General features: G+C 48.7%; 1 protein-coding gene across 5 annotated transcripts in view; it reads right to left on the bottom strand.

Moving 5' to 3' along the window:
- Positions 1-1,162: 1,162 nt before the first annotated feature.
- The window catches only part of lars2 (leucyl-tRNA synthetase 2, mitochondrial), a 33,197-nt gene continuing 21,543 nt past the window's right edge, over positions 1,163-12,816 (bottom strand). For all 5 annotated transcript variants that reach the window (XM_076971581.1, XM_076971580.1, XM_076971579.1 and 2 more), the window contains exons 13-21: positions 10,890-10,988; positions 9,651-9,788; positions 9,220-9,323; positions 8,468-8,650; positions 7,927-8,096; positions 6,676-6,753; positions 6,139-6,250; positions 4,554-4,681; positions 1,163-2,824 (exon numbers count right to left, since the gene is read on the bottom strand). In XM_076971581.1, coding sequence (XP_076827696.1) covers positions 2,612-2,824; positions 4,554-4,681; positions 6,139-6,250; positions 6,676-6,753; positions 7,927-8,096; positions 8,468-8,650; positions 9,220-9,323; positions 9,651-9,788; positions 10,890-10,988 — 1,225 coding nt within the window. In that variant the 3' untranslated portion in view covers positions 1,163-2,611. The remainder of the gene's footprint in view (positions 2,825-4,553; positions 4,682-6,138; positions 6,251-6,675; positions 6,754-7,926; positions 8,097-8,467; positions 8,651-9,219; positions 9,324-9,650; positions 9,789-10,889; positions 10,989-12,816) is intronic.

Here is a 12,816-nt window from a genome sequence, read left to right as displayed (position 1 = left end):
TTAAAATAGCTACACCAAAGGTGCACGCATGTATACACCTTACCCAATGGTGTTTTAATATATATAGTTTGCATATGTATATGTACATATTTATACATTTGCATATGCCTCTTCCTGCTGCCATTCGATCCCGTATTGATTCTAGGACCTCATATGAATGAAAGAAAGCAACTACTGGAGCAGAGAGAAGAGCTCGGTTAATGTTGTGTTAATGTTATGTTAAGGTTAGGTTAATGTTATGTCCTGACCACGTGAAACAATCGGCTCTGTACTGAACATAGATAACAAGCACAGTCATGTAGCAGTACCACAGACTTTGATTTCTATGATAGTATAGTAGATGTAAATCTCTGGTTTTCCACAGAGCCTCTAACTGCCTTGGTTCGGGGATTTTCAATTTTAGATTATTTCCACTAATTACATGAATTTGGAGCTCAATCAATGCAAATCAATCAGATAAATGGAAAGAGAGCTTCAAATGTGTTCACCAAGACCTGTTCCATGTCACTGTCACCATGTCAAAACTGATGTTTATAGACATATTCGGTGACACAGTAGCATCACCCACAATTCTGCAACGCCACTGCCTCGAGGTCTCAAACCTTCTGTGCTCCGATACGCCTGCGGCAAGTTCTACTCCTGTTCAACACATGTGTATGTGTTTTTAAAGACAAGGTAATGCGTGTGAGTGAAGCAGATGTCTACCATGAATACAGAGTCTTTGAAACCAGTCACAGGACAACTGCACTGCCAGTTCAGCAGACCAGCTGTTTAAGAAATCAGCTCAAAGGAAGATCGAAAAATTGACTTAAACTGATCTGCAGGAACTCTGTCCCAGTACCAGATCAGCTCAGTACTTATTGACGTTGCTCGTGAAGTATTAAAATTAATAAAATAAATAATGCAGAAACAGTACTTATGACCTTGAACATTAGATTTACAGAGACAAAAATAGGACCTTGAAATTCAGCAAATTTTAACCTCAGCAAAAGGTGAAAAGGGGAAGGAAAATACTTCCTCTATGGAAACTGAGATGACAATGTACAAATCCATTATAGTCTAAGCACAAGATATAATAAGCAACGCGAAGAGAATAGCTGCTCCTGGCTGTCAGATTCCTGGGTTTTGTGAGAACATATTCACAGACAAGAGTCAGCACATATGAGGAATGTAAACGGGCTTTTATTGCTATTATTCAGCAGTATTAAATCAGTGAGTCACTATAATGCTGCCATGACATGCAGGGGGGAAGGGAGAGATTTCAGAGCCTGGAGAGCTGATAGTCTGAATAAGTTATGTGCAGTCAGAGAATGACGTCTGGCTTTGTTAAAAACATTCCCAAACAATAGCCCCACTGTTCAATTTTGGAGCCCTCCTGGGACTTCACTACCCAGGAGGCCCAGCTCCTCTGCTAAGATGAAAGGAGCCCTTTATGTCTTTACTCAGCTTTTGTTCGTCTTTTTCCTGCTCAAGAGCCAACTGAAATACTCTCAAACACTGCTAATGAAGTCGAGCAGTTCGTCAGGCCTGGCTGCCTACCATTCTGCATGGTGTTGCTTCCCACAGGGGCCTGCTGGCCCCCTGGCCAGGAACGGTCCCGAGAGAGAGAGAGAGAGAGAGCGCCACTGAACCGCACAGGTGCTGCAATGTGATGACTGTGCTCTTACTGCTGCCAACACCAAAAAGGAACTGCTGATGGACTTTCCCAAAGCTCACAAACAGGAACTCAGCTGATCCGAAAGCCAAAGCCATCAGTACATTCTATTCAAATACCTCTTGTGTAAGAGCAGGCTATGTGCACCCTGCCTCTAAAGTGGAAAAACAGCTTCACATTTCAATAGCAGTTCTGAATACTTTGACACCAGAATAGAGATACTTCGGAAAATAAATGAAACTCAACAATGATGGTTTCAACACTGTTCAGATGGCATTCTGGGACACAGTATATGAGCAGTAGTGAATCGGTATAGTTATTGCTTTCTGCCCAGCGGGCGTTCTCATAGGTATCATTACTTCTGTGTCTTTGAAGGAATATGTGGGAAAAGAGCACATGCAGTATCTACTAAACAGAGCGAACAGACCCAACCAGGACAGAATGAGTCACCTACAGGCTGACGGCTGCTCCAGCGTTTAGTTGCAAGTGCCAAGGGGGAATGGATCTGTGGTATGTGAGCACACCAGACTGAGGACCATTTTACAGCAGGGCAGGGGTGGTGGTGGTGGTGGGGGGGGTTCGGCCAGCATGTAGGGCAGTGGCAGGTCGATCACAAGTGCATAGTCATCATCATCATCAGGCTGGGAGTGCAAAAATAGCCTGGAAAATGGCTGCCTAAGCCCCTGGGCTATTGTTAGAAATGTCAACAGAGAAGAGACAAAGAGCAAAGTCCAGCTGGAAGTTTAATATTTGTCATCACCTCTCAAAGACTCCGTCATTCTGCAAAATCCTAAAATGTCAATTTCCCTTTCAGTTTAAATAGGTCATCGGACAAATGGAAAACAGTGGGAAAAATGTAAGTCACTTAAGTCAGTGTTGGGCAGGATCTGTTTCTTTGTATTTCCACTCATCACTTTGGAAGCCGTGGCTTCTCGCTGGTAGCTTTTGAGTGACAGTTTATTCGACTACTGAGGAGTGAGAAGGGTGTCCTTCATCTTCCAGCAGGAAGTTGATGAGGGCAGTCCTGGGGGAGAGGATGGCTTTCTTAATGACGCGGTCAGCAAGGAGGCGTGTGCCCAGAGGACTGTCCAGCACCAGCTGACGCACCTTCTCGGCGTCCTGCGCCACCTCCCGTGGGACGGTCACAGTCCCGCAGGCCTTGTTGTTAATCTGAAGAGCAAAAAGAGAATCTGAGATTAATTACTAAAATCAAGAAATACAAACCATTGTTACAGCCCAGAAGGGACAAACATGGCAAAAACCAGTGGAGCTAGACACTAAAATGACCAAAAGAAACAATTACATAGATGTTATGCCAGACCAGTAAGGAGGTCTTTGTCCTCCAGATACACACAAGTCTCTAGTCCTGCGAACAGAAGCATCCTCAGTTGAAGCTCGTGGGTGAACGGAAGGCCTCTGAGCCTCTTCATCTGCCAAGATCATTTGTATGTGAACATGGTTGTGTGACCACGTGAATTTTGATAAAACTGCCTTGTGTGTGTGCGTGCACACATATAAGTACATGTTAGATTTTGCCACACGAGGCTGACCCTGTCATTATGAGGGCTGGACATCTTTAACCTCTGCTACCAGACAGGAGATTCCCAGAATACCACAGCATACACACCCATGAACCCATGAAGATAGCTAGAGCACCTCCCCCTGCAGGTATCATCACGGGGGCACCCACGTGTGGAGGGCACCACAGATGCAGGCCGCAAGGCGTGGGAACAAGCGAGAAACCTAAGGAAACCTTCTCTAAGGTGACTTCCTGGATACGCAATTGTACGCTCTCTGACAGACAGCAAAAGAGCGCGAGGTTTATCTGGCACTTTGTAGGGAAGGTAGAGACAAGGAGGTGATGGAAGGCAGATGTTGTCCATCATGGTCTGTTCTCCTGTCTTTCATGTGTGCTAATGCAACATCTGAAGTGCCTTCGTAGACACCACGAATATTAGAAGGGGACTATGTAACTCGTTACTGTCTAGCTTTACACCTGTTAAACCATTTGCTTATGTTTGGATTTTACAAATGAGAATGTTTGAGTCCTGCAATTATGCCTGTATGTGTAATGTTCCACTGCATGGGGTGGATAAATGTGGGTAACACATTTAGCGGGTGCTACACCCATTCACCTTATCTGGAGTTACATGTTGATTGACTTATTTATTTATTTTTAGACAATCTGTACATAATGGCCTCTGTCCTACCTTAAGGTTGGATGAAAAAAGGATGTAAATTAAGGACAGGTCAAAAGGTCATGGGTAAGCATATCTCTGATTCCCTTTACACAGTCTCCAAGGAGGACTTTGATCTCTGTGCAGCTGACTCATTGACCCAGACTCTACAGATAGATTTCACTCACCAGGCAGACATCCAGGCTACAGCATATGACACACACACACACACACACACACACACACACACACACACACACACACACACACACACACACACACACACACACACACACACACACACACACACACACACACACACTCTCTCTCTCTTTCTTTCTCTCTGGTAGAGGAATTCATTCATCTGCCTCCCACAGCATTCAAAACAGCCTCTAATTGCTGTTCACCAATCACACAGAACCAAAGGCCTTTCATCAAAAGAATGAATTACACGCATGCTATACGCGCATGTGTCGTTACAAGGAGACACGTTCACTTCCTGCATTCCAGCAGCCTCTCCAGCCGATTACCCATGTTTGTGCTCCGGACCTCATGTGGAGAGCTGCCTGAGCCGTGGTGATGAAGTAGAGATGTTGGAGACAGCACATCAGAAGACAGGATCTATAAAACATCCCCCTGAGTAACAGGGCAGAGTGCAGCGGCACTCGGGCCACCCGCCTACGTGGGGATGAAGGGTATTAGCGGTGGCCGGGGCGTCTCACCCGTACGGACACCTCCAGCGTGTCAGGGGTCTGGAGGTACTCTGGATCCACGCTGGGCCATGGCTGTTGAAGCACGTGACCACTCCTTGAGAAGGCGGCGGTGAGAGGACTCTGTACCTGAGACAGCCCTGGGGGATGGAGAGAGACAGGGAGACAGGGAGGGAGGGAGAGAGGGAGACAGTGTGAGAGACAGACGGTGTGAAAGAGGGAGAGTATTATCGGTCCGGACCGTTTCAATGAGGATCGGCCCATGTCGTCCCCAAAGGTTGCGGGTCGTCAATCACGAAACCGAGAGCACGCCCGATTCCACCTGTCAGATACCAGCTGGTCTATCTTTACTTGTGTTACGTGTGCTCATCCCTTTTGCTCTGGTTCAAACTGACATTCCACAGACCGGTATGCACGCAGCCTGTGATTTGAATCACACCAAAAACACCCGCATGTCCCACGCAAGGACCCCCCAGGGCCTCGGTAAAATTAGAAGCCTCTCCGTGACCCCCACATGCCTTCAGGAAGGATGTGTATTTCCACCAGCCCTTTGTGCTTGTATTGTTGCGTGTGACCACGTTGGGGGGAAGGGGGGGTGTGTCAAACAAAGGTGCAGCCCACATTACGTTCTTCATGTTCATGCTTTTCTTAACCCGGTTCTAACATGTGCAAACACACATGCACATCCCCTCACACACCCTTCCTGACGGCGGACTGTTATCAGCTCCAGGACGAGCTTCAGTGGACGAGGTGCTCACGTCTTCTGTACACACAGCACATTTGTGTGGTGTGTGCAGTTGACAATAGCTGGATGTGATGAAGTGCAGGACAGTTGCTTCCTCTGGTTCTTCCGGTGTTTTCTATAACTCTTTAACTCTTGACCAACACATTTTCACTTTTAAATGGGGCTGATGCCTAACTGCTAAACTCTGTTATTGTTTAGCCGTGATTAACCACTAACAGGAACTGGAGGAACACTTAAGCACAGCTAATGAAGGTCTGGAAGGTGATCAAACATTCACACCAGTAATGGATCAATCAAAGAAAAAAACATTCACATACACACCTGCAAACAGACAGATGCACGCACACCATCCACACACAAACACACAGCCACCCACAACCTCACACCCACACCTCCACCCACACCCCCACCAGAAATACAAATTCTATTTAGGGCTGCATTTTCAGCATGACTTGTGATGTTCAGCAACATGTTGGAATACATTTTTGCTTAATTTATTTTTAGTTCAGTAATCGGCACTGTTCCCTACGTTTTGCAGAACGTAGCTGGTTGAGCAGGGTGCTGTTAACGCCAAGGTCATGTGTTATATTCCCAGTGAGCACCCGCACTGTCACATGTTTACAATGCATCTGTTAAATGCAGAATGTCTATTATGTATTATGAGTATTATGTACTGTTTAAAATCTTAGAGATGCTTAGAGATGGAAAAAGTACAAAATCTACAGATTTCCGTTCCATATACTTGCTTTTAGATTTTTTTTGTTTAGTTAATTTGTTTAGTGTTATATTAATTTCATGTGGCTCCTCCCTTTCCACTGACGACCCAGACAGCAGCTGTGGTGTCCCACGTACCTGCCCAGAGCTCAGAGGCCAGGTGCGGGGCCATCGGGGCAGTCATGAGGCAGAGGGCGGCCAGGGCCTGCTCAAACTCCACGCTGTGCAGGACCACGCGGGGCGAGGCTTGCTGCGTCCCGCGACAAACACCCAGCGGGAACAGAGATGGCAATGAGAACGGGTCTCAGGTGTTGGGCTAGTGTAACATGTGCAGTGTGTGGCAGTGAAGTGCAGAGTCCAGCACAGCTATAGAAATATGCAGCGAGAGCAAACGTCCAGCCTGCATGATGTCAAATCATGCTAGATTATCCACAAGGTATATGCAAGATTAAATAAAGTCAATATTCTATACATATACATATAATACATGGAACTAAAATCATTAAATGTGTAAAATCATTAAGATCTATAATCTGTTAATCTCCATTACTGTAATGTTGTTAAACACAATGGTTACAACAATGTAATCCTAACTAATACAGTTAAAACTAGGGGAATCAGCTGATATGGGTTTAAGTACTACACACAGAAGCAGCGTGTGTGCTGTTGACTCACTGAGAGTGTGTTGGTCAGGCCCATCAACTGTGAGATCGCAGCATTCAACAGGAAGTCCTCTGTGAAATGACTGGTTACCTGATGACCAAACAGAGATAAGTGCCATTCAGATGGGGCTGTGTGTCACTAGGCTCTCTCCTGATACACTCCTCACACTCCTTCTGCATTCAATGACTGGAGACATTGTTGGACACGGTGCTTGGATTACGGTGCTTTCATAAGACACAGGATGTGTACAAAAATATAGCTGAAATTTTGTTCAAAAATTTGTGGCCTGGCTCTCGTAAGGCCTGTGTGCTCTGGTGATCCTCCCCTTCTAACAACATTTTTGATCATTAAAGGGATCAAAGAATGTGAACATTCCTCCTCTAATCCAGCGGAGAAGAAAGCAGAATGCGAGGGCTTCATTTTCACTTTTGGGCGGAGGAGTGGGGTGAGGGCGTGCGATGATATGAATGCAGACGGGTGCCTGGTTTTAGGCGGACAGCAGCCAAAATGGTTCCACAGGTGCCCACAGAGGGCTTGTGGGAGAAAGGTGCCCACAGAGGGCCTGTGGGAAAAAGGCTACGGCTTACGACAGAGGCTTTTCCAGGCTCAAGATCAAAGAGCTTCTGTGGCTTCGGGGTGGAGCCACCGCAGGGCAGTGGCCCCTCGACTAGCCTGGGCCCCTGGCAGAATCATTCACGCCCTCGGCTACCAGATGCAGGAGGTGGATATTTATAACGCACTAAAGCATGGGCTGCTCGATTTAACGTCAGTTCTCCACACCCTCTCTGTTGTTCCCGGAGGCGATACGATGGTTCAGGTTACTGATCATAGCCCAAGAATAAAGAGAGACACTGGTGAGAATGCCTCTGGTACTGGGTCAGAATGAGACTACACCTCTGGTACTGGGTCAGAGAACGCAGGGTGTGAGTAGAAAGTATGAAATATTCATGAAAAGAAAGTCCATTGTGTTCTAATAGTTTTGTTCTAAATTAGAATAGAGCATAAGTATAAGCATAAGTTTTTATATAAACACTCATATCTGAAGCCCCCCACACCAAAGAAAAATAAACCATAGACCCGAACATAAACAAAATCAAAACACCCTCAATTCTGGAAAGACAGTGGTATAAAATAAAAGAAAGAACACTGAGCCGGGGTCCTCACAATGGCGACACCATCTGGTCAGAGAGCGCTTTAGGCTATTAAATGACACAGCCAAATTCACCATGGCCAGAGCTGTTACAGCAAGCATGACCCTCAGACCTGTGCAATGGCCTGATTCTTGTGCACCCAGATCCTGTGGGCCTCTGCGTGCTCCTTCTTGCTGAGGGTGGAGGGGTTGGCTGCCTGACCGCCCTGACGAGCCTCTCTCAGCTTGGTCACCAGCCCCCACAGACGGGCCTGCCAGCGCAGGACGCCAGGGATTGCATCCGCTGCACACACACACACACACACACACACACACACACACACACACACACACACACACACACACACACACACACACACACACACACACACACACACACACACACACACACACACACACACACACACACTCATGATCTTTGCATGCTTATGTGAATCACAATTAAAGTACCACACACAACCCTTCACTGTGTAAATCTATAGCCAGTCCTAGTTTCATAAATTCATAATATCACACAATATCATATCATTCCTAAAGGAAGGTTTCCTGGTGTAAATGTACAGGGAGCTGCCCTCAGGCCTCATGTGCAGGAGGGGTCCTGCTCTTCAACACTAGCTCAGCCATTAACTGCACCACCCAAACCAGAGCGCTCACTCTTCACGTCCCACAGGATGTCCTGCTCGGGCGCAGCGGCGTAGAGGACGTAGAGGCGCACGGTGTCCAGGCCGTACTGCTGCACCACCTCCTGAGGGTCCAGGCCGTTGTGTTTGGACTTGCTCATCTTCTCCCAGGTCACCTTCACCTGCCTGCCAGTGTCCCGCTGGACGGGCTCGGGACCTGCAAGGGGAGAAGCATGCGGGACATGTTGAAGGTCTGTCTTGTGTCCTCCGACACTATGACTCTTCTTTGAAAAAAGGTGCATTCCAAGAGTCCAATAAACGTGGAAGCCATTAGCTTGACCACGCATACACAAACACACAGACAATCAAGTTGTCATCTTTTTTCTCCGTGACACAGAACCAATAATAAAAAAAAACATTCCCTTTGATACCCATAATACACACAATCCAGCCTGGAATTCCCTGTTTACCTGGTTGCCTAGTAACAATAAAAACCAAGTAATGTCCAATATGCACCAGAAAGAAGGAGGGAGGGAGGGAGGGAGAGCGAGAGAAGGAGAGACGGAGGTAAAAACAGACAGAGAAAAAGAGACGGAAAGATAGATTTGTCTCAAGTGGTTTCTATGAGTAAGCTGGCTGCAGTTGAGTAGTGGTGTGAAGCATAAACTCCTTCCCACCACAACACCAGACAAGACAACTGCCTCAGGTTAGTCGCTTGGAACTGTGGGAGATGAAACGCTAACAACTCTAAAACACTTCCACTCACACTCTCACACACACACACACCTGTGAAATCGATATCGTCTCTCCTCAGATATTGGCCACTTTCAGCCAGTCGGAAGGTCTGGCCCTTTATGAGGCCCTGCACCAGCAGTTTCTTGAAGGGCTCCCTTCAGGAGGAGAGGAGAGCGGGTGAGCAGACACGCTAAGATGCACAATATCACACAGTCACAGCACATGGATTCTGTCTTTATGGCCAGCCTATAATGTACCTGCTAGCTGGTGTGTGTGCATGTGTGTATGTATGTGTGTGTGTGTGTGTGTGTGTGTGTGTGTGTGTGTGTGTGTGTGTGTGTGTGTGTGTGTGTGTGTGTGTGTGTGTGTGTGTGTATGTATGTCTGTGTGTGTGTGTGTATGTGTGTGTGTGTATGTGTGTGTGTGTGTGTATATATGTGTGTGTGTGTGTGTGTGTGCGCGCGTGTGCACGTGCGGTGCACCTGTGTGAGACCAAGCCCTGGTCCTTGCAGAAGTGGCTCAGGAAGCGGGCGTAGTACAGGTGCATGACGGCGTGTTCCTTCCCTCCTATATAAACATCCACAGGCATCCAGTGGTCAGCCAAGGAACGCTGGAAAGGCCTGCAGGTCAAGGGCAGGGTCAGCACGTCTGAGGCACGGCTCAGACCTACACTGCTCTCAGCACAGACGCTCATCACCACTAGGGGGCACCATTGCATTGGCATCTATTTTTCCATGGCATTCAGAAAGGGGGTTAATGCCGGGTTAGTAGTTCTGTGCTGCTTGCACTATAGGTGTGCCTCTCCACTCTCTGAAAGAGTTCATATTTAAATCCAGTGACCTGAAAGTGACGAAGAACGTACTGATGCTCAATGTTGAAGGACATCAGATTGCCTAAGATAAACAGCCCTCAACGTGGGCATTTAAAGAGACAGCGACCCATCGATTTTAGGATGGTCTGGTAATAATCGCAGAGCTCCTCAATTGATTTGTTGGTATAAGCAGAGACGTGAGTCCCCCGCGTGCCCTGTGATCTGTACGGGCAGCGCTTTCCTCCGGGATGGCGGACGCTGGCCCGCCCGGCCCCCTGCAGCCTCTGCTCCTAGACGCTGATCCAGCCCTGCATGGTTCTGCTCCCCGCGCTGTGAGCCCCCAGGCACCGGCGGCTCAGTGCAAACAGCGTAATTGCTCTTCCCAGGGCGGGACGAGGCGCCCGGGGCCGGGACCGGCTGCACGCATGCGCCAGCGCACACGGGTCACGGCTGGGGGAGAGATGTCCCGCTGCGAGCAAATTCATCTCTTTTGTCAAGCTCTCTGCTTCACCACGAGGTGCCGGATGACAGATTATAATCTCCACAGCCAGGACACTGTGTATGTGTGTGCATCATGAAGTGGAGGTACAGAGAGAGAGGGAGGGAGAGAGAGAAAGAGTGAACGAGAGGGAGAGAGAGAGAGAGAGAGAGAGAGAGAGAGAGAGAGAGAGAGAGAGAGAGAATGTGGGTGGGAGAGTGTATGTCTAGTGAATGCCTGGATACAGGAAATTACACAAACGGAACAATAACATTTCAATGATTTTAATATCTGCTCTTTATCCAAACGGCCCTAGACAGACGGGGCTAACAGTCACTCAGGTGTTCTCTCTTATAATCCTCACAAACACAGACGCATCCAGTTATGGCAGACAGGGAGAGAAGTGAAGCACTCCCAGCCTCCCCACTGTACCTCAGCTGGTTGTGCGGGTCTGTGAATCTGAAATAGTACCACGCCGAGTCCACAAACGTGTCCATGGTGTCCGTTTCCCTCTGAGCGGGACCTTTGCACCTGTCAAGGAAAAGAAGGACAGTGAGGTGGCGGTGCTACAATACAGACAAACTAAACATCCACAACCTCAAGCAGTGGAAAAGGTGTCAACACATCAGGAGGCAGTGCCATCTCTCACAACCGAAAAGACAAAGCAGCGAAAAACTAGGACAAGAGCAGAGTGTGGAGGAGAGATCCCCCCAACCCCCCCACCACCCCACCTCACCCCCCCACTCCCCACGGTCTGTACTACGTGCAGCCTCCATTGTCGCCTTGCCCAGGGAGAACGCTCCATCGCCAAAGCCATTCGTGTTCAACCGGCTTCACGGTCTTTTAACTCGGTCCTCCCACCTGATTAAATATGATATGATTAAATACGCTCTGTCAAAGCAAGTGTCCCTGCTGGTTTACGCCGCAGACATATTAAAGACCACGAATAAAAAAGGCAATAATGTGTAATAAGGGAGATCCGTAAGCAGCGGCAGCACTACGAAATGTCAGCGGCGCGGCCTCCCATGGCCGGCCCGGCCGGGCCTCTCCGGCCCCGCGGCGCTGCCCGTGTGCGTGGGCTGCTGGGTTGCTGGGTCCGTGCGTGGGCTGAAGACGCTCGGTGGCTGGTATCAGCAGCAGGCGTCATACGCCTCTCCCCCCCCACGTCCCCCCACGCCGCGTACGTGACTGTGTGTTTGGACGGGAGTGTCGCTGTCTGCCTCTTTCACCCCGACCAAAGAGTGGGGCATCTTGAGCGAAAGAGTGCTAACGAGTCTCACACACACAGACACACACACACACACACACACAGACCTAATCGTGCACACAGACGTACGGGAGCGCAGGGTCCTGGCCTTTGTTCTCACATGTTCAGCTTAAAGGGCAGACTCTAGCCCCGAGCCTGTAGCCCCGCCCCCTACCCTAGGGTGGACAGGCCAGCCCAGCGGTGGCAATCAGCGCCGCGCCCCTAGTGCTCGCACGGGCTTCTGCCCGCTCCCGCACTCCCAGGACAAGACTGGCGCCTCCGTGTTGCCTAGCAACTAGCCTAGGGTGTAGCAGGTTAATTCTTTGAAAGCCAGGTGCCATTTCAGAGGATGAAAATCCCCAATACAAGCCATAATGAAGTGGCTGGAGGCAGTGGCTGATGCATCACACACAGGATGGAGAATCCGTGGGGGGTGTGTGTGTGTATGTGTGTATGTGTGTGTGGGGAGGGGGGTCATTTTCTTGATGTAACAAGGGTGGGTTTTAGCATCTCTAAGCCATTTTTTCTCATTAAGCCATTCTGAATGTGGAAATGGACTCCAATTCATGTGTGAGCTCAGCAGACTGGCCACACACAGGTCCTCCCCTCAAGTGCTGTGTTGGTACCTGGCTGTGAGTAAGCCTGTTATTTGTGCAGCCAGCAGATGAGAGACACCATTAGACAGACAGCAACAGCTGAGGCCTATTGTAGAGGAGGCTTTAACATTTGCGTGCGCGCGCGTGTGTGTGTGTGTGTACGTTGTGTCTGCCCACACTGCTGGCACTCGGAGAGAACGCCACTTCTCTGAAGTGAGCCGGATTTGGCTGCGTCGGGCTTGCTTGAATCATTTTCAAAGTCGTTATTGCAATGTGAAGTGATGAGTTGCTCCTAGACTGGTGGGCATGTGCACTGCGACCTCAGAGAGGCTGGCTGCTCGCCGACAAACGCACAAATCGCTCAGTCAAGACTTTAACTCAAAGATTTAATGGCATGTATTCACCTATGCGTGGGTGTGTGTTTGCGTGAAGATAATCACTCAGGCACCTGCTCAGTGCTATGAGCATGTCACCAGTTTCCCCATGGAGATGGCTGTACTGGGAATTACAGGCAGAA

The sequence above is a fragment of the Brachyhypopomus gauderio genome, chromosome 13, assembly GCF_052324685.1.
Source record: "Brachyhypopomus gauderio isolate BG-103 chromosome 13, BGAUD_0.2, whole genome shotgun sequence".
Classification (NCBI taxonomy): Eukaryota; Metazoa; Chordata; class Actinopteri; order Gymnotiformes; family Hypopomidae; genus Brachyhypopomus; species Brachyhypopomus gauderio.
Note: the sequence above shows the minus strand (reverse complement) of the source record. Positions and strands in the feature narration are given on the sequence as shown.